Genomic DNA, 20,312 nt, shown 5'->3' with positions numbered 1-20,312 from the left:
CTCGTACAATCCATGGTTCTCTAATTAAATGGCGCCAAATGCTGTTTACCAACTGATGTAACAATACGCTATCTCACACCACTGTGAGGAGCAAAACTTATGCGGACCGGTTCGTGCAAATAGGCAATAAAAATATTCACTCCCTTTCTGTTCTTTGCCGTGGCGTAAATTATACTTAAAACGTGTGCAAAAGTATCAAAAATGTCTGAGGAAAAAAAACGGCGAAACAAACCAACTATCCAATTGATGAAGAGGACGAACAAAGTTAAAAATAGGGGAACGGAGTGTCCGATCGATTTTGATGACTAACGCTGAACAGGTGTAGGTAAGGCAATGGGGTTTCCCCCTTCAAAGAACGGACGTTGAGGGAGTGAATTTAACAGGGGGACAGTTGACGATGTCCTTTTTCAGCAAGGGTCGCTCGGGTCGAAGTTTAACACAAAGGAACACGCACATGCTGTTTCTGAGTGACCAAAGGAAGTACCAAAGTGCAAACGAAATGTAAAAAAGTAGCACATTTTATTACGGCGCCCGTGGGGCAACACCGAATGCAGAGATCAGTACGTTCACAAGCGTAATCATAAAGATGCCGATCGTGATCAGGTCGTTGATCTTGTTCGCCTTGCAGATCTCCTTACGATCGTTCACGTCGTAGCGACTGTTCATGATGAGTCCGATACCGACGACGACCTGCACCAATAGGCTGACGGAGATGAAAAGCAAGCTGAAGATGTAGTACGGATGGCGCTCGTACGTTTCCAGCACGTAGCGCATCTGGTTGGCATTCGCGGACAGCAGCGCCAGGTCCATCATGCCCTGCGCGAGAGTTTTCTTCTGCTGGTACACGTTCACGTTCGGTATCACCTCCGGCACCAGTCCAGGCTGCAGGCCGCCGACCTGATGGTGCACGAAAATAGTGTCGGACTTAAACAGTTCACCCCTTGGTTCGCACCACGTGAACGACTTTAACTACTCACTGGGGAGGTGGGAAGCGTTTCGTCGTTGCTGGCAAGGGACATTTTCACTGAAAATCTGTCACGCCGTACGTGAACCACTAGCAAGCACGGCACGCAAGTGCGTCCGAACCACAAGATTTCCCACTGGCAACTAACGAAGAGAAGGAAAACACGCGAAACCGACGGTGTTCCGTCGGTGCAGCCAAAACAAAAATAACCGTCCCAGACCTAAATTTCATGTCGCCGAGACTCTTTGTCGGAGGATGCCATGCAGGTTGCCTACCTTACAGGCGTGTAATATGTAGTTATGATGCGTATTGCATACTCTCAGGCTGCCTCAGAGCTGGAGGTTTAGTACACTAGAGGGCGCTAACATCATGCGTTCCCGTTTCCAACCGGTTCGAGCCGGGAGTAGTAGAGTCGGGGCTCACCAGATGGCGCTAGCAACGACCACTAGATGGCGCTAGCATAAGTACCAATAGTATTTGTTATGTCAAGTCATGACATTCGATGTCATTTTACTCTGAATGACTTTACCTTCAAATATATACACTTCTGGATTAGTGATGGGGAAACTGAATCTGAGATCCGGATCTTCGAATCCGAGTCCCAATCCATCATATCATGTGTGCCTACCAAATTTACCGATTTTTCATATTATTTGTTACTTTAACAATCAATGGTTGAATTGATCCAAAGGCTAAATCGAGCTTTTGGATGGTCCCCAGGACCATCTGGATCGCTATCGCTATCCGCTCCAAGGGGGAGCTGTTTCATTTCAGTTCCGAGGAAACTACCCACCACTATGCGCACAATTTGAGAGAGAAAAGAGAATTGAAAATGCTCTCGCAACATCGCAAAATCTCTCTTTCGAAGAGAGAGATTGCGCATCGGGACCTTTCGAACTCTGTCGGCCTGGATCCCAGTATGAAAATGACATTTTGATGTTTTCGAAGAGTATCGGTCGACCGGGCCATGACGCAGTATTAATTTCTTCAAAACTGGAAACGATGGATAAGCCTTTATTTCGACAAAGTTGTTGATCTGCAAAATACCTTTCGTTTGAGGGGTCTGTCGTAAAAATCGGTCCACAGAATCAAAAGTTATAGGCAAATTGGCTGTTTCGGCCATTTTCCCATACAATGTCATTTCGCAAAAACTAAGCAGCCTGGAAAATCTAACTATCGCTAAAGTTGTGTGTCTTGAGCAGACCTTTCATTTGAGGGGTCAATCGTGAAAATCGGTTCAAAGAATCAAAAGTTATTAACAATTTGGCAATTTTTTGCCTAATCGGCTATTCGAAGTATTGAGTACCTTGTTCCACCGGAACCGATAGATTTCCGAAGCTTTTACCCTGGGGGACTTACCTTTCGAGGTGATTGCTCGGGATCGTTGTATGGAAGGAACAAGATCAGGTCCCTTAAGTAGTACTCGTGGGTTTCACCACACTATCAATCATTGATAGCTGGCGGTGTTAACCAAAACTGAGCGAAAATACCTACCCTACTCCGGAAAGTGGTCTCCTTTTGCTAGTTGAGAAATCTAAGATGTATCTCCTTGTGCAATCAATGGCGACCGTTGTATGAATGGAGCAGAGTTGGATATGATTGTTCTGGAGAGTAATGCCGCAATGCCCCCTCTCGTTTGATGATTTCTATTTAATATCGTAAGATACTTTTGTCCCTCTCAAACCTATGTAGGGGTAGGCGGTGGGATTTATCACCACCATCATCATCATCAGCATCATCATCATCATGTAAACAAATCAATGTTGGTCTGGAAATGGTTTATCCTAATCTGAATCCCCAGAATCCGATTCAGAATTCGGTAAAAATGATCTGGTCCTGATGAAATGGGTTTGGTTGGGTAGAACAACTCGGATAATAGACATTCTACTGTATTTCTTTGTAAAAAATAGGTTCCAGGAATTTTTCTAGAGCCTAACTTGCAAATCGTACCAAAAACTCAATCTATGTCCATTGGACATTCTACCCATTTGAGTAAACTTAAATCAATTACATTGTCTCTAGATCGACTCGATATGTGACTAATTCGACTCAAACCATTGTGAGTCGATTCAAACAGTTTACGATCAAGTCAAAACAGAATCAAATCAAGTCCTAAACCAATCAAATCTGATTCGAATCCTAATCGAATCAAATCTTTAGAAACCGTCAGATGGGATTCGAATCTTTAGAATCCGTCAAATGGGATTTGAATCTTTAGAATCCGTCTAGGGATCGAATCTTCGAATCTTCCGAATCACGATTCTGCCAACACTAATCTGGATGTTTTTGTTTACATCGCGACGACGTCATTCCGCACGATGTGCGTTTTTTGTGCCGAAACACGAAAACCATCGCAGGGAAGAAGCATCGCAGAATCTATTACGAGTACTTTGCGCGAGACCGATAAGATCAAGTATGTCCGTGGCGTTTCGCAGTGCAGCAGCAGGAGGCCGCCGTGTTCCAAAATAGCGACAACATTACTTTATTTTCCCACACTTACAGTGAATGGCGTCGAATGCGGCGCTTGGAAAGCTGATTTTGGCGGCAACATTCAGCTTGTTTTTCTACTACGTCTTCTGGATTGCTGTGCTGCCGTTTATGGTGATTGATGCAAGCGAAGGTAATACATTTAGCTGGCAAACGGTACACCAACCTACAACTTCCATCAACGTTATGTAGAATCTGAACTGCTGTGTGTCGTAGTGTTGATCTTGCGCATCGATCACAACCATCGATGCTTGCGGTCAAAACGCGAAGATCAAAAAGCAGCACCAGCGGATAACCTTGAAGTCGCTTACGATCCGTGGCGAGCCACGCTCACACGTACACACAGGCAACAGCTCACAGATTGAAGCCGATAACGATGACGGTCTAATTGGTTTTATTGCCACCAGTGAATTGGCCTCCGCGTGCTCTTTTGCGAGTGTTCTGAGCTGCCTCAATTGAGCTAATTCTGTGTTCTTTATTTTTTCAGAAAGTTGGATCTACGCGCTGTTTCCACCGATGAAATTTGCCTTTATCGTTCCGGCTGTCTTCGGCGTGGTGCTGGTCGGCGGGCTGTCGTTATTTTCCGTTTATCATTTGCGCGAGCACCTGCAATTTGTTCGCTAAACTTCAATTAGGTAAGAACGTGAACCACACTCTAGATAAGTTTAGTTTCCTTTGGGCATTGACCCTGGTTGGTGGTGAAGCAAAATTGTTTGGGATCCGTTTAATCCTTCAGATTTTATTAGGTAAACAACAACCATCAGAGTGTAGATTGTCATAACAAGTTATTGATATAAGCGTCTTCTGTGGGAAGATAAGGATTTCACTTTGCACACATCGTGTTGTTAAGTCGTTATGTTTTGTTATAGTACGCGAGAAATGTAATCAAAACCTGGAAATGAAGGCTTCAGTTCGCTCAGTTGTGCCGACTTCTTATCCCCCCTCATTTTCGTCACCATCCAGAAGAAATATTGCAGCATTCACCACTAGTTCAGTAATTGATTGGTCTCGTATTGTGTCGTTTCGTTGCAGTAACAGGGCATCATGGAAACGTGGCTAGTGATCGGTGTATCGGGCGTAACGAACGGTGGCAAAACGACGCTCGCCAAGTCCCTGGAGACGTACTTTGCGTCGCAGCAAAATAAAGGCTTTTTTAAGGAGAACCTCACCCTCAACAAGGTGGTTAGTTTGTGCCAGGATGACTACTTTCTGCCGGTGGACAGCCCGAAGCATACGGTGATCGAGAAGCTGAATCACATCAACTGGGAGATCCTCTCCTCGATCGACATGGAACGGATGTGCCTGGATATCATGAAAATCCTCGGTCACAAATTTATCCTGTACAACTGCCACCAGCTACGTCAGAGCGCCGACGAGGGCACCGTTGTCGGGGGCGAGCAGTCCGTCGATTCGATGGTAGAGGATGAGGAGGATAACATTTTTGCCGACCATTTCCTGAGCAACTTCCTCAGCAAGTACGACGAAAACGGTGGCGGCAGGACGACGAATTTAATTAAAAAATCAAAGAACGAATCATACCAAAATATGAACATCAAACTGAACATTTTACTGCTGGAAGGGTTCCTCATTTTCAATAACCCTTTCACGCTGGACCTGTGTAGCATTAAGTTCCATATCCACCTGCCGTACGAACGGTGCTACGCACGGCGGTTGCAACGCGTTTATGATCCGCCGGACGTAGTCGGTTACTTCGAGATGTGCGTATGGCCGATGTACGAGAAGCATTTCCAAGAATTTAAGGACCGCAAGGACATCTACATCCTGAACGGTGAGATACCGCAGGAGAACATTTTCAACTACGTGCTAAACTGCGTAAAAGACTTACTGTAAGCGGAGGGGATTTGGTTTCGATAGGGTTAGCGTTTAAGTTTAACCATAATTAATCAGTACAACAACTACGATCATTGTAAACGATTCCACTAACGGGTTCCTGCAAGTTCCTTACATTGTAAACCGTCAAGATAGGACGTCCTGGTGTTTATTGTTTTGATAAACATTCGTAAAATAAGAAAGCTCGTATGACTAAATACGTTACCGATCTCGCGTCGCGTTTGTTTATTTAAACCAAAAGTTTGTTTACGAAAACGTCCGAATATTCGTGAAAACTGGGGATTATCCTGCCCCCCTTGTGTCACTGCATTTTTCACTGGAAACGAAAAGGAATCAATCAATCCCGTTCGACCCGTCAGTCAACTTGAACCTCCCCAATTGGCAGCACTTAGCATCGGTTCGCCGGGCTCGGTTCACGAATGCGATATGTAAATAACTTTCTTTCTCACTTGCAGATTTTACTGCCCTTGGCGTAGCAAAAAGCCCCTCCTCGCCCCCCATCCATTCCGACGTATTGCTTCATTTTGGTCGCGTGACGATGGCTTTTATGTTTTCGGCTGGCCTGGGTGATTGCTTTGGGGTTTATGTTAACGCCAAACGTTTTCACCTTTCGTGTATCCGTCTCGTTCGGCACGGGCGCAGGCGAGATGAGTGGAACCGGTTTTCTGGGCAATTATTTGTGAAGCGCCAAAACGGGCCGAGGTACAAATTTGGGGTTTTTTTTTATTTGCGCAAGTGTTCGTTAAGTAGCTCCGGCAGGGCGCAATGGAGGAAGCTCGAACTGTGACACGAATGCCGTTGTGCTATTTGGATGATGACGTTAATAATACAGGCGGAATTGTGCACTAAAAATCATAAGATTCTTAAAATTGATCATAAAAGGAATCGTTCCTGTATTTGGTCCTCAAAAGCACGTGATGGTTGAAACAGCATGTGCTCCATACAACGAATTTATAACTTGTTCGAACTTCTACAACCAATGCAAACTACAATATCTTCTAACAAATGGTTTTAAAAAAAAATTAGCTCCATAAAAAAGACTCAAATCATCATCTTAGCGTTTTATTCTACTAAACCATTGCATTGATACGTTCTCAGTTAGTCCATGATTTGCATTAACAAATAGCTACACATTTGCGCTACAAATTCGCATAAATTCTGCTTAAGGGCACTTTTATTTTTCACATACGATGCATTCAACAGAGCATAATCTCCCCAAAAACCAAACCGGAATCACTAAACCCCTGACGCCCTGCCGTAGTTTCGGGATGAAAGTTTAAACGAAATCGAAAGCCAACCCCGTCGGTTGCCGGCGGTACGTTTCCGTTCCGGCGCCAGGCCACGAAATGTTTAATTCATGCGTATGGGTAGGTAAAGAAAAAAATATATAACGGGAGGTAAAGATCAAGCAGCAAAGAAACATGTAAGAAAATCCGATCCCCGGTGCCTTTTTGCGTGCGCGGTAAATTTCGGGCCTCAGCACGGGGATCAATTCGAATGCGATAAACGTGGGATCCTGTTGTCGTGGATGATATTAACTTGGCTTCCCTGCCGAAAAACGGAATCAGAGACTTTCGAAGGGTAAAGAGCGTTAACCTTTTCGCAAACTTTCGTTCGGAATCAGCTCGAAGGAAGAAAGCGAAGTGGCGGGTGGTGCAAAAATAAAACTGGAGCTGTGCATCGTCTGGGTTCCCGGGCGAGGAGAGTTTCCTTAGTCGTTGGAATCGTAAAACGAGCTGAAACATTGTGTCGTATGTGCGTACATTTAGTACCTGGTAATGGTTTGCAATTCAGCCCATCGGTGGCAACGTATTTAATCCCATTTTTCTCCGTTTATTTCTAGAGCAGTCATTAAAATTTGACTTCATCTGTCCGTCCAACGGGCGCACTGACAACCGCAGTAAATCGCCCGACAATATTCCCACCAGAGTGAAGAACATTTCCCAGCGATATCCTCCGACTCCGACGCCAACCGAACCGGAGGTTGATTGACAAGCTTAATAAAATTCTCGTTTATCTCCACCATCTTGCGAAGGGAAATCGCGAAGGCAAACGTTGGCAGATCTATGCTGCTGGACGCTTGGTACGTCCGCTAGAAAGCAATCGGAAGGGCGTGTGCGTTTCTCGACTGCATGAGCTAGGATATTTGCTTTTCCAGCATCATAAGTGCCCTCCATAAATCTCCTTCTCGACGAGCCCGTTCGCACCAGTGCACCGGAGGGCGTCATGCAAAGGGCTACATATGCACATGACACGTGTCCAGGTAAACACGCTCCCCCCCCCCCCCCCACCCGAAGTTGCACCATCGAGCTTTTTAATCAACCTGGCAAATAGCCATCAAGATGCGAAATGAGCCGTCTGTGCACGCGCTCGTATCTAGTGTGGTGGCTCCAACCAAACGGCTCGGAAATCGGTTTTTCATCTTCCTCAGCCCGACGGGATGCAGGGCTGGGGATTGGTTTGTGCGCTGCCGATCGCCAAAGGATGCCAAAGTTAACGATCAGAACACGCAGATTCTTCGCACCGGAGCCTTGAAGGAAGAAGGATGGTAGGCGCGTGCACGAAGAAGAGCGCGGTTCAAATGCTCTTGCAAACGGTTCGCCGCAGGTTCATTAACTTACTCCTATAAATCTTGGCGAAATCCCCCACCACCCCACCGTGGGTCGCTTTGCATCATGGGGTCCACCGTCACGCGAGCGGGACAGCATACGGACTCGTACGTTCCGTCCCGTTCTGCAGCCAATTATATGATTATGTGATCGCGAGCGATGGCCGGCGGACAGAAACGAGCGGGCCAAGCCAGGAACGAACACCGCGAACGTTGGTTCTAAGATGCATGTTGCTGGTATCCGCCGAGCAAAGCCGAGCCGGGGCACAATCAACCCTTGCGCCGAAGATGGTCTAAGCTGGTGTCGGTCCCATTTCCTTTTTGTTATTTTTTTTTCTTCTGCTGAGTGCTCGGGATTACTTGATGGGGCTGCGAGCAGGCCAAGCGTCCAGCAGGGTCGCCCCCGGGGTCATTGTGTTGAGCAGCGAGATGGCAGATATTGGAGATATAATTTACAACCGACGGATGTGGTCGGAAGGTAGTTCGAATTCGCGGCCTGTCGACAGAATTTGAACAACCGATACCGATCTAGATGTGCAGTAGAATCCTGCATGGAAAATAGAAAACGGTTGGATTTGTTTTTTGACGAATATGTTATTTGCGAGCTGAGGTCGTCCAGAGTAGCCCTTTCGGGAGCTGATTGATCTTATAGAATTCAAAAAGAGAGACCAGACGATGTTGCAGAATATAGTTTTGTGGAAAAGAAAGTTGGCGATAAACATAAATTGTGCTAGAAAATATTTGATCGATTGGGAATATTTGAAAGGTATTCAAACCTAATTTTATATACACTAAATCCTCGTAAATTTTTACCGTTATAATTTTACTCAAGTTTTAATTTTGATAGCATGGTTTACTCACGTGCCTGGTGATTTTTTTTAAAGGAAATAAAAGCTTTATTATGTAGAACATATTTACATGTGTAGAGATTTTCCTTAACAGGATGACAGCTACTAAGAATTTACTTACATCTCTTGAAGGGATGATTAAAGATTATTTAATGAACTGGTTGTTGCTTGGAAGGTTGAAACACTTTACATACTAATTTATTGCTACTTATTTTAATCTTAAACTAGTTTATTTGCTTATGAGACTAAGTTACGAATCAATTCATGTATTGATAGGAGACATTTAGCTCTTGTTGATATATTTGTATTGGATATATTTGTATTGGTTGATACGTTCCACTCTAGCTCTAGCTCCACAACACGATTTGTAGGGGTCCTCCAGTGAAGGTTTAACATCATTTTTAGTATCTTGTTTGCTCTGATTTGCAACTTCTTTTTGTGTGTGCTCGCACACTGCAACCATACTGGAGATGCATAAAGTATCATTGGAAGTATTATTGTTTAATATACCAGTAATTTGGTTTTAGAATTGAGTTTTGATTTTCTGTTACAAGTGGATATAATAATCTTATGAGTTTATCCAATGTAATGTTCGTTGTGTCTAGGTGAGGGCGATATATTAATTTATTGTCTAATTTTAGGCCAAGGTATACATCCGTTGCACTCCAGTGTATGGTTCTCTCATCCATATGTAAGTTTTGGTGAGATTAAGATTATTCAGTCTTTCATAGTTTGCAAAACAAAAATATAAGTCTAATGCAGTTTCATTAAATTCTTCAAAACATACTTCAAAATTCTTATCGTTACTTAACAACTATGTGTATAAAGAAGAAACTAACGAAAGTTTGAATTTTGCTACAAAGGTTAACAATTTGAAAATCATTAGATTGATGCAAAACAGGGATCACCAATGCCCCGCACGCTAACGGATTATATATGACCCACTATAAAACTTTACTAGGACTTACAAAGTACTCCAGTATAAATGTAAAATTTAGAATTGAATCTCGCGAAATATTTTATTGTATCATTTATGTGTGGTTTTTCACATCGGGTAATTGAAAACGTGGGATAAATAGTGTATAGCATGTTTGACGCGTGGTTTTAGGTTTTTAAATTCATAATCTGTCTCCACTTGCGAAAGGAGACCCTATGACTTGGAAATGTTGTTAGAGAAGGCTCGTGGAAAATTTGTATCAGCTTCAACAAAACATGAGTCAAACAAGAGAAACAATATGGAAGACCGAATAATCTCGTTTTGCGCTGCAGTAATTCTTCTCAGCATAATATGAGATGATCAACTCCCATTCTATGACCAATTTTCTATCTCTCCTGAGGAGTTCAAGTGCGGCCGAAGTGAATTAAATTGAAATAGCTCCCCGTGAGGACAATAATGGGCATTCCTAAGGGGGGCATTCCACGCCCAACGATTCGCTGTAGGGACAAAGGGCTCGCTGCATAGGCTGGACTAGTTCATCGATAACATCACCCGGGCAGAGGGCACTGGACTGCAGGCGAGTGCATCCAACACAATGCACTCTCCGATCGCTCGATAGGGCACTTTCGTTGCACTTGAACTTGACCTTGACGTGGCGAGCACGGAGTACGGAGAGGTAGAGCCTCAGGTCATTACAAGCGCCGAACACCGAAGGGCCCGGGAGCGGGTGGCGAAGAACGTACGGGGAACGTCACCACTCCGAAGACGGTGCAATTTATCGCGTGGTTCGTTTTGGGAGCCTTCTTCAGCTGACCACAACACGCTTAATGGGCCGTTGTGTGCGTCGGCTGTCGGTGGACGTCGACGTCCGTAGAAGGAAAGCGCGAGAAGAGAAAATTATCGTCGCCGTTTGGCCGCGAATGGACGCGAACCGGGCCCAGAACGGACCCTTCTGCCTTCGAGGGGTTTGCAGAATCGGCCCCGCGGAATGCTTACCATCTTCACCTTACCACCTCCGCCTCCCGGCAGCCCCGTAAACGAAGCGCAATTATGTGCCGACGTGTTTGGCCGTGTCGTGTCGGGGTGCAATTTCTAAGATCGTGCAGAGGATAAATTAGATTCGTGGTCGTCCATTGGACCATTGTCGGGCGCAATAAACACCGCAATGGCAACGGCGATCGCGTCATCTTCAGCGATCCCTACCCCCGTTTCTTCCTGCCAGCGAATAAACTACCAAGTTGGACATGTTTTAAAATTATTTTTTACATCATTTTATTCATTTTTTTGTTGTTGCTGTCCGTGTCTGCTTGCTCGCAAAATTTTCCTCTTTCGTCGTTTCGTTTGTTTTCTTCCTCTTCTCGCAACCATCCTAGCATTATGCAATACATTTCTTCTGCCCTGAAACTGTTTTTTCTTCACACGTACCACCAACCCTTCGAAACTTCGAATCCTGTGCTTCTTTTCAACTTTGCCCGTTTTCTTTTTGTTTTTCGTTTTCCTCGTTTTCCTACGTTGCGCTGAGAATCACAAGTGCAATAAATTAAAGTGTCGCGTGAGGAGGAAATTAAAAAAAAAGGAAAAACATACAACTGCAGGGGAAAGATGTGGCTCGGTCCCTCCGTCTCCCACTCCCGGGTGTTTCGCATCGCCCTCGCTTCTCCGTTCTCGGTTCGTCGCCATCGGTGCCTTCAACTCTTTCGTACGCTTCGCGTCTCCTGCGTCTCGGAAGCTTTTCATTGTTAAATAAATAAGTTAGGAAAGTAGTTTCACCATCGACGATTTCGCAAGGGGGTTTTGCCTACGCCCCCCGGGGGTGGGACATGACATGCGTTTGTTTGTGTGTGTGTTTATGTGTGAGAAAATAATTTTAGATGAACGAATGGTTTGCTCCCGTCGTCTTCGAGAGGCCGGTTTTGTTTTTGTTTCCGGAGGGGGTTTCGGGTGGTTTTTGGGGTTCCTTAGAAAAAGAAAGGAACTAGCGTGCCCTCCGCCCCCGTTCCTTCCCGGAGTGCGGTGCTTTCCTCTGCCCCCGCTCGCTTTCGCTTGTGGATATGGCTTAGTATTCGATGTGTAGTAGTGGCATGTGCTCTCTCTCTTTCTCTCTCCCTCGCTCCTTCTGCTTCGGTTTCTGTCTCTACCGCTATCATCTATCTACCTAGGTCTATCTATGTTGCTTTGCTAGCGCACCGTCCTCGTCCTAGGCGGCAGCGGCGGTCTCTGTCTGGGGCGTTTCAACCGGAGCCTTAATCGGAGCCTTTTCCGGAGTTTCCGTCGAGGGCCGGAAGAAGTTCTGCACGTTCTGGACGATGTTCTGGATCGGGTTGGCGGGCTGCTGCTCGCCAGTCTGGCCGGCGTTGGTGGCCGGTCGGTTGAACACCGAGCCGACGGCGTTCTGCACCTGCTGGATGATGTTGGGGCGGGCGGTGGTCGCTTCGGCGTTGTCGCCGGTGGCGGCGGCAGCGTTATTTCCAGCGTTCGGGTTGAAGAAGCTCTGCACGTTCTGGGCGAGCTGCTGCACGATGTTCGGGGCGGCGGTGGACGGCGCGGGGGCGGCGGCCGACTCGTCCTGGGCGACCTCTGGGGCGTTCTCGCCCGACGGAGCGGCGGTGGCCTGGCCGGGACGGTTCAGGACCTGGCCGAGCGGAGTGCCCTGGATGAAGTTGTTCACCGGCTGGATGATCTGCTGGAGCAAGTTGGGACGGGTGGTGGAGCTGCCCGGTTCCTGGCGCACCTCGTTTCCGCGCAGCGCTTGATGAGGCTCGGCTTCGACTTCCTTCACCGGGACGAGATCCTCGGCGATCGGCACGGACTTGAGGACACCGGCGGGCTCTTCGACGACCACGGGCGCTTCCTGCTTCTCAACGTTCTCGGGCACCTCCGGCACGGCGACGGCGGCCTTGACGGCGGGGACGGCTTCCTTCTCGACGACGGCCTCCTTCTTTTCCTCCTTGTCCTCGCTCACGACGACGGCGGCAGGCTCGTTGACGGTTTCGACTGGAGCGACCTGACGGAGCGACTCGACCGGGGCGACCACCTTCTCCTCGACGACCTTCTCCACGGCGGGTTCGACGGCGACGACGGCGACCGGCTCCTCGACGGGCACGACGGGCGCAACCTGGCGCAGGGACTCGACCGGAGCGACCACCTTCTCCTCGACGGCGGCCTCAACGACGGCGGGCTTGACTTCGGCAACCGGGACCTTGACCGCCTCCGGCTCGACGACGGGAACGGAGCGGAGCGACTCGACCGGGGCGACCTCCTTCTCCTCGACGGCGGCCTCAACGACGGCGGGCTTCTCCTCGGCGACGGCAACCTCCGGCACGGTGGCGGCGGGCAGCACGGACTTGACCAGCGGGACGACATCCTTCTTCTTCTCCTCCTCCTCCGGCTTGACGGCCTCGACGACGACGGCAACGGGCTCGGCCACCTCCACCACCGGCTCGACCGACTTGAGCGACTCGACCGGCGCGACCACGGTGTCCTTGACGGCGGCCACCTCCTCCTCGGCGGCGACCACGGCAACCTTCTCTTCGGCCTTCTCCAGGATCACTTCCGGCACGGTCTTGACGGCGGGCACCACGGTCTCAGCCGGGACGACGGCGGCTACTTCTTCGACGGCAACGACGGGCTCCTCGGCGACGGCCACCGGAGCCACGCTGCGCAGCGACTCCACCGGCTCGACGACGGTCTCCTTGACGGGCTCGACGGCTTCGACGACGGTGGCAACGGCGACGGGCTCGAACACCTCCACGGCGGGCACTACGCTGCGCAGCGACTCCACGGCGGGCACCACTTCCTCGGGGGCGGCGGCGACGGCAACAGGTTCCTCGGCGGCGACGACGGCAGCCACCGGTTCCTCGGCCTCGACCGGCACGGCCACCTTCAGCTGGGCCTGGGTCGGCTGCTCCGGTTGCTTCTCCTCCAGCACGGCGTGCTCGACCGCCTGGACCACCTCCGACTCGGGCACCGTCTCATCGGCGACCGCGTCGGCCACCAGCACGGCCACCGGTTCGGCCGCCTCCACCTGCTCGGCCGCCTTGCTCTGGCTGTCCACCGGCTCGACCACCTTCTCCTCGACCGCCACCAGCACCACGCCCTCGCCGGGTTGAGCGACGACGTCGTCGGCCACCGGCACCACCGGCGCCTCCTCGCGGCCGGTGCGCGTCAACGATGCACTCAGCGCCCCTCCGAAGGCGCACGCCAGCACGGCACAGACGACCAACAGTTGCCGCATCGTTTCAGTCAATTGTCGAAAAAACAAACCCGCTACCGGAAACACCGCACCACGCACCACTCTTTGACCACGGCACTGACAACCACCGGAACAAATAAAAAAACACACCGTCGGGTTCGTGGCGTGCACTGGCGCACAAGTCTTTCGTGTTTCGGGGCTTGGAAAACGATCGTCACACGGGGGGAAATTCTCTTGCGGGGCCGCGGCGATCTGCACTTGGCCAATTAATGTCTCCGACTGAATGTAAAATGAGAAAGAAGCTCGGTTTTATATCGACGAGCCCGAGTCCGCGTCCCCCGGGGACCGGTAAGCCGATGACCCGTTAGGTGCGCGCCGTTCGTCCGCTCTCGCTCGCGCTCGCCGCCATCGCCCGCTTCGACTTCGCTCCGTCCCGTCCCGTGATATGCGAAGCTTTCGCGCATCACCCCAGTGTTTACGTGTGTGTGTGTGTGTGTGTGTGTTTGCCCTGTCGTCCCACGTCGTTCCTCTTCCATCCTTCGCTGCCGCACTTTCCTTTTTTCTACCCGTTTCCTGTTCCTTTTTCTTCGTTCCCGGCCCGAGCACGCATGGAGTTTTTCGCTGTCACCCGTCGGTGGACGACGACGGTTGGTGTGCCGCACCGAGTGGCCATCCCCCTCGCTCACTCTCTCCTCCCCCCAACGGGTCGGTTGGACATTTATGTTGGGTCGCAGGAGAGCAAGAATGAACGAAAGAAAGCGATCGAAAGAGCAACGGATCGGAAAGGTGGCAATGGCATGGAGGACGACGGTTGCTCCCGCTTCCCCGGGAGAGAGTGAGAGGGTCACATCCGCTCCCCCACCGCACACAGTACGTCCCTTCCCATCGGGGTTGGCAGGGCTATGAAGGTTTGAACAAATCCGGACCGATCGGTTGCAAGAAGAAGAACATTTGCACACGAGAAAGATCAACATTCGACATTCGAACGCGAGCTCCTTTCGGTCCGGTGCAGCCGACAGTGCCATTCTGCATTCCTTCCCACCGACCTTGCGTCTCACCGAAGCGATGGAGGTGAATCTTGGAGGAGATGAACTTAACGCTTAAGAAAGCGTAGCACCGCTTCGTGCTATCTCTGTGTTCGCTCGGGTCGACCGCGCAGGACACGCGCAGGATTTGCGTTGTTTTGCAGCACACAATCATAAATTAGCAATTGGAAATGCTTACCGGGGCCGGAAAATCACGGGCTCGATCGCGCCACTCATCCGCTCGGCGGAGGGAAAGATGTAATATTTTTACCTACCCAAGGGACACTAACCGGGTTTGGACCGGGGACGATAATGATTATTATAGCCTGCTTGTGCGCGTGCGTGTGTGTGTAAGAAGGGTTACAAGAGAATCTTTCAATTGCGAACCACAAGAGTTGATGAAAAGCGTCCCTGATGGATCGTTTGCCCGAGACTGGAAACGATCGTCAAACTGTCCGACAAGAATTGTTTATGCTCGAGTGGAAGGGGGTTGGAATCCTGGAGGAGGGTACATAAAACATAACATACAGTAGGACGCTAATAAAATTTAATGCAAGAGCGATGTGTCGAGTACGTTTGTAGTAGGATTTTATTGTACACTTGAGATTTTGCAGCTTTTACACAGCGGTTGATGTACCCATAAGTAATACAGCGTTCGCTCCATTTGTGAAACAGGTCAGCTCTAAGGGTGATCGTAATCGTTAAACCACATTTTATTGGAACAACACTCGTTTTTCGTCCTTTTAAATTATTCTCCAGTTTTTCATACTAATAAAACAAGTAGAACGATTCTTTTCAGTTCGTGCGAGCATAATAAAATTCCGAAAAATACACATAACAAATTCGACTCTCGGCAGTTCTAGCGCCAAGGCTTTTTACAGTACACACTCCTTGTAAAAAAACCAAAAGCATTTGGTTTGAAAGTCATTGAACCTTTCCGCGAACCTGAAAGAAAAGCCGTTCAATATATTGCACGGCAATCGGAGCGTGGATTTTCCCAGCCGCAAAGAGTTTCTTTTTGCACCTTCTCATGAGAGTCGGTTGATAAAACCGGGAATCCGGGAATAAAGCAATAAAAGGCGCAAAAATCTTACCCCGTTATACAATCGCCTAGGATGCCGAGTGTCGTGTGCGAATAAAACCGTATGTTTAGAGTGCTGGCTTAAGAGGCTCAGTCGGTCGGCTCCGGAGGGACTCTCAATCCATCGCCTTTACGACGTAGCAGTGGGTCCCGAATTTACCCGTCAAAATGAGTGTGTTCGAAGAATGGGGCCCTACTAATGGGCGGCCGCGATGATTTGGGGGGTTGTTTTGAAGTCGGTAAATTGTTTCTCGCCCCCCCCACTTTCCGGGGCGACGTAATTGGACGTTATAAAAGTGGCCGGGAACGGGAAAGACATTCAGCTCGAGAGCTGAAACTGGACGAACGGGTGGAGGAACCTTAGTTCTGCGGTGCAGGGATCGACGGAGAGGTGGAGGAGATGGCTGCTGGCGGTAAAACATAGAACGGAGCCAAAGTTTAGCCGCATGACAGATAAGTCGCAGTTAAGTCTGGCTCGCCCGGTGTCGCTCTTTGCGGGTGGAATGATGCGGCCGGTAGTGATGCCCGTAGGAGATCGAGGAAGAGAAGCTGGTCACACATCGCCCCGTTACACCACACGGATGACCCGCTCGTAGCCTCTGCTGGACAGCTGGACTCTGAACAAGATCTGCCGTTATATCTATCTGCCACTTAGTTACCTGATGCCGCGGCGTGCAGAAGAAGGACGCAGGGGTTTGGCAGGGGCCGGCAGGCTCGTGTCGCACGTAGCCAAATTAGTTCACCACGGGATGCTGTGGTAGAGAGCTGGGCGCGAAGAAGGGAAATCTTGGGCGCCCTGTGATCCCGCCGAGGCAGAAGGGTTCGTCGCTTGATGCCTACGTCTCAGAATAAATTACCACACTTCGCCACAAAGTCGCCCGGGACTGGTGGACTGGCCGGTCGACCTTTTCCTACCGGGTCCCACTTCTTCGGGCCTGCCGGCTAACGGGACTTCAAGATCAATAAAATTTCTCTCCAACAAGCCGTCCCGAATGCTCTCGATGTTGGAAGCCCGGAACGGCACGGGCCCACGAGCGGGTTCCCTTGAAGAGGTGGTGTCGCCCTCCCCCCGAACGTGTGTCACTATTTTTAGACGCAATCGATACGGATATATCACCCACCTTCCTGCGCGGTCACTGACCGCGAATCGAAGTGCGTTGAAAATGCGTTGGCCACCGAGGGCAGCCTCAGCTTGCGTGAGTCAGTCGAAGAATGCGACCGATTGGGTTCTCCATGCCATGACATTATTCAGCGCATTATGGATATGGAATGTCTATGCTTTGTTTTTATGCTTTCCTGCACAACACGGACTGGTTTTCGATGGCGACGTTTCGTTTTCTACGATATCGTCACCTTTTTTCTCGCTGGACAGTGAGAAGATGTGGACCCGTGCGCCCGTGTCAGGTTCTATTTATCTCTCCTCCCCTCGGAGCTGGTTCCAGTGACGAAAGAGGCGACTAACCCGGGGCCAGAATGCAACGCCGTCTCGTTTGTCGCTTGGAGCGGACGAACCATTAGAGACCAAACCGAAAAAGAACTGTTACACCCATAAAAAGAACTGTCCCGCCCGGGGCGGTTACATTCGCGCGGGTGATAAAATGTAATGGAGCCATTTTCCCGAGTCCCGATTTGACTGATCTCGAGCTCGGAACGGGCGAGCGCTGGTGACATTCTTTCCATCCGCCCTTGCCCGCGGAGGAGCTGGCGGACCGCGGGGAGGTGGATAGATAAATCTAGACGCACCGGCAGGAGATAGCGGCGGGCGAAAGGTTCTGTCCGTCATGTTGTGTTTTTTGCTCCCTCCGCTGCTCCCTCCCTCTGCTCCTGTGGTCACGTTAGAATCGAGGCCTGTGGTTAAGGCTTGTGGCATAAATAATCGGTCTGTGTATGTGTGCGGGAAACTGAAAAACAGTGCGGTGCTAACGATCGCGATCGGGCGAGCAGAATCATTGAGGAGAAAAACATGCAACATAATAGTCACCGCCCAGTCCGATGCAGCGGTGGAAAAACCCATTCGATTGCCGAGGGCATGCACGGGAAAGGGGGGAAGGAACAGAAGAACGGAACGCGAGCCCGGCCGGAGTGGACACGAAACCTGGGAGACGGAGAGCAAAATGCAAGATAAAGTGTTTTATTTTTATCTTCGCTTGCTCGCTTTCTTCCATCGTAATCATAATTTATGCCCTCGGTTGTTGGTGTTCGTTCGGTTCGTCTCCGTCCGTTCGTTCGCCGATTCCAAAACAGGTTCATATCGGCTGTGACCACCCCGTGTCAGAACTGCAGCAGCAGGCCCTACCCGGGCTGTCCGGTGGATGGTGCACGGTCATGGTGCCCGTGCTAGAAGCTTCCGTAGAAGTTTTTCCTCCAACTCGCTGGCCGGCGAGCTGGTCGGCGCCGTCTCCAGCGGTGTGAGTCTCCGCGGTGTCCGGTGTCCGAGGAGATGCGCTAAGTGCCGAGGTACACCGGACAGAAATCACGGCGCTCCGCTGGACCGATGCATGTTATTATGCAATTTTGTACAGCTGCGATTGCGTTGCGCTGAGGATGCACCGACGCCAGGGCCTGCCACTGGTAAATGGCATTTCTGCATCTCCCGCTGGTGTTCGGTTTGCTCTGTACGTGCGTATTGCTGTTGGTAGTATTATTGTTATCGTGGTGCCCCTGTGGTTAGCGTTGTTACTGATTTCTCCATTGGCGAGCATCCGTCCGTCCGTCCGTTCGTCCAACTGCCAGAGAAAGACAGCTCTTAAAAGGATCCAGTTCTTTTCTTTTACTCATCGGTAGATGAGGCCCCGTTGGGAGGGAGTGGGCCGATGGGCCTGTTTTTGTACGGCTCGATCGTTCAGGATGCTTGCTGAATAGGGCTAAAAATAAATTCTGTATAAAGCATTCGACTGTGGCTCTGGAAAGGACTTTTGTTGTGCTGTTTCTGTCCGTCATCGCTGTACACGGTGGTGCGGGTTTTGCAATGGCTATTTTTGCTGTAAATTGAAGCATAACATCGCTTTCTCGTCAAAAGAACCCATTACGAGCGAAGATTAGAAAAAACGCAATCAAAAGACTTCAATCTGAGCGTAAATGACGAACCTGTTTGTCAATTATTTTTATTTCTCAAATATTCTTTCAACCCATAAACTCGATGTTGTATTTACACTAAACAAACTTTTTTAAGTTAAAGCAAATTTATGATTTCCCTTTAAAATATTTCACTTGAATACAACAACGAACATTTAAACCTAACCAATCAAAAGACTTCAGACCAGAGTTTAAGTGACGAACCTTTTTGATAGAATAATTTAATATTATTTGTATTGTCAGAATGCCTTTTTCAGTGGAATACACTTTTTGTAAACTGCAGCATAACACCGTTTCTCCTATGAAAGATTCCACTTCGAAGGTAGATTAGAACGAAGCCAATCAGAAGACTTCAACCTGACCGTAAGTGACGAACCTTTTTGTAATGATTTTCTGTCCTCTCGAATATTTTTTCATCCCATAAACGCGATTTTGTATTTACATAAAACATTTTTTGTTTCCATGTCCATTTCGAATGAACATTGGAACGAATCCAATAAAAAAACTTCAACCTGACGGTAAGTGACGAACTTTTTAATGACATGATTTAATTTAATTTTTATTATTGAAATGTCCTTAAAATTCGGTTAAAAAATTATAAATATGGTTGTTTTTAGCACGCAACCCTTCTTTTTTGTAAGCTGCAGCATAACATCGCTTCTCCTGCAAAAGATCCCACTACGAAGGAAGTTTTGAACGAAGTCAATCAAAAGCCTTCAACATGTGTGCAAGTAACGAACCCTTTTCATTGCACTGATTTTTTTTATTCCCAAAACACTCTTTTCTTTTACATACCATTTTTGTTCATGGTGTGTTAAATTGCCAAATCGTGATAGGATTGACGATGTCGCTTAAAATCAATCTGCTCCACTTCCGGTTCGTTGAATGAAATTGTGTCAACATCAATGAAAGGTTTAAGCTGGTAAAGGTATTTTGTTCGGATAACAAAAATCCCCCTCCATCCTTCGCCTTCCAATGGACACCATAAGTCAGAGCCGGAAGGGTGGAAGATTTGGCTTCGTCGGCGAATTTCTCGTCCGTTTCCGAGAAGTGCTGTGACAAGATTAAATGCATGTGTGTGACGGGTGAAATTCGCTGCGAGTCCAGTTTTATCTTGGCCGAGGTTTTATTTTGCACCTCAATCGTATTTGTTAAAATCGATCATCATAAAAGCAAACAGGGTCACCGAGTGGAGATCCCTGCCCAGCGATCTGCGCTGCTCAGCCTCCTGGGGCTCGGGACGC

At 48.9% G+C, this 20,312-nt stretch overlaps 4 protein-coding genes across 4 annotated transcripts; 2 read left to right on the top strand and 2 right to left on the bottom strand.

Moving 5' to 3' along the window:
• Positions 1 to 517: 517 nt before the first annotated feature.
• On the bottom strand, positions 518 to 1,019 carry LOC131264823 (ninjurin-A-like). The gene is made up of 2 exons (XM_058267090.1): positions 978 to 1,019; positions 518 to 897 (listed from the first exon to the last, which is right to left on the bottom strand). Exons 1-2 carry the CDS (start codon positions 1,017 to 1,019, stop codon positions 523 to 525), a joined length of 417 nt encoding a protein of 138 aa, XP_058123073.1. The 3' UTR covers positions 518 to 522.
• Positions 1,020 to 3,285: 2,266 nt separating this feature from the next.
• Positions 3,286 to 4,080, top strand: LOC131267209 (uncharacterized). Its single transcript, XM_058270015.1, has 3 exons — positions 3,286 to 3,377; positions 3,467 to 3,584; positions 3,939 to 4,080. Exons 2-3 carry the CDS (start codon positions 3,470 to 3,472, stop codon positions 4,073 to 4,075), a joined length of 252 nt encoding a protein of 83 aa, XP_058125998.1. The 5' UTR covers positions 3,286 to 3,377; positions 3,467 to 3,469; the 3' UTR covers positions 4,076 to 4,080.
• Positions 4,081 to 4,484: 404 nt separating this feature from the next.
• LOC131267206 (nicotinamide riboside kinase 2) lies at positions 4,485 to 5,510 on the top strand. The gene has a single exon (XM_058270012.1). It carries the CDS (start codon positions 4,496 to 4,498, stop codon positions 5,300 to 5,302), a length of 807 nt encoding a protein of 268 aa, XP_058125995.1. The 5' UTR covers positions 4,485 to 4,495; the 3' UTR covers positions 5,303 to 5,510.
• Positions 5,511 to 11,892: 6,382 nt separating this feature from the next.
• On the bottom strand, positions 11,893 to 13,929 carry LOC131264822 (calphotin-like). Its single transcript, XM_058267088.1, has one exon. It carries the CDS (start codon positions 13,927 to 13,929, stop codon positions 11,893 to 11,895), a length of 2,037 nt encoding a protein of 678 aa, XP_058123071.1.
• Between the last annotated feature and the right edge of the window lie 6,383 nt (positions 13,930 to 20,312).

Source organism: Anopheles coustani, chromosome 2 (assembly GCF_943734705.1).
Source record: "Anopheles coustani chromosome 2, idAnoCousDA_361_x.2, whole genome shotgun sequence".
NCBI classification, from domain to species: domain Eukaryota; kingdom Metazoa; phylum Arthropoda; class Insecta; order Diptera; family Culicidae; genus Anopheles; species Anopheles coustani.
Note: the sequence above shows the minus strand (reverse complement) of the source record. Positions and strands in the feature narration are given on the sequence as shown.

Bases quoted from the DNA above. Each gene is read 5' to 3' on its own strand.
- LOC131264822 (XM_058267088.1), bottom strand. From the start codon at position 13,929: ATGCGGCAACTGTTGGTCGTCTGTGCCGTGCTGGCGTGCGCCTTCGGA.
- LOC131267206 (XM_058270012.1), top strand. From the start codon at position 4,496: ATGGAAACGTGGCTAGTGATCGGTGTATCGGGCGTAACGAACGGTGGC.
- LOC131267209 (XM_058270015.1), top strand. From the start codon at position 3,470: ATGGCGTCGAATGCGGCGCTTGGAAAGCTGATTTTGGCGGCAACATTC. The intron at 3,585-3,938 runs GTAATACATTTA...TTATTTTTTCAG, and splicing joins GGTGATTGATGCAAGCGAAG to AAAGTTGGATCTACGCGCTG.
- LOC131264823 (XM_058267090.1), bottom strand. From the start codon at position 1,019: ATGTCCCTTGCCAGCAACGACGAAACGCTTCCCACCTCCCCA. The intron at 898-977 runs GTGAGTAGTTAA...GTGCACCATCAG, and splicing joins AAACGCTTCCCACCTCCCCA to GTCGGCGGCCTGCAGCCTGG.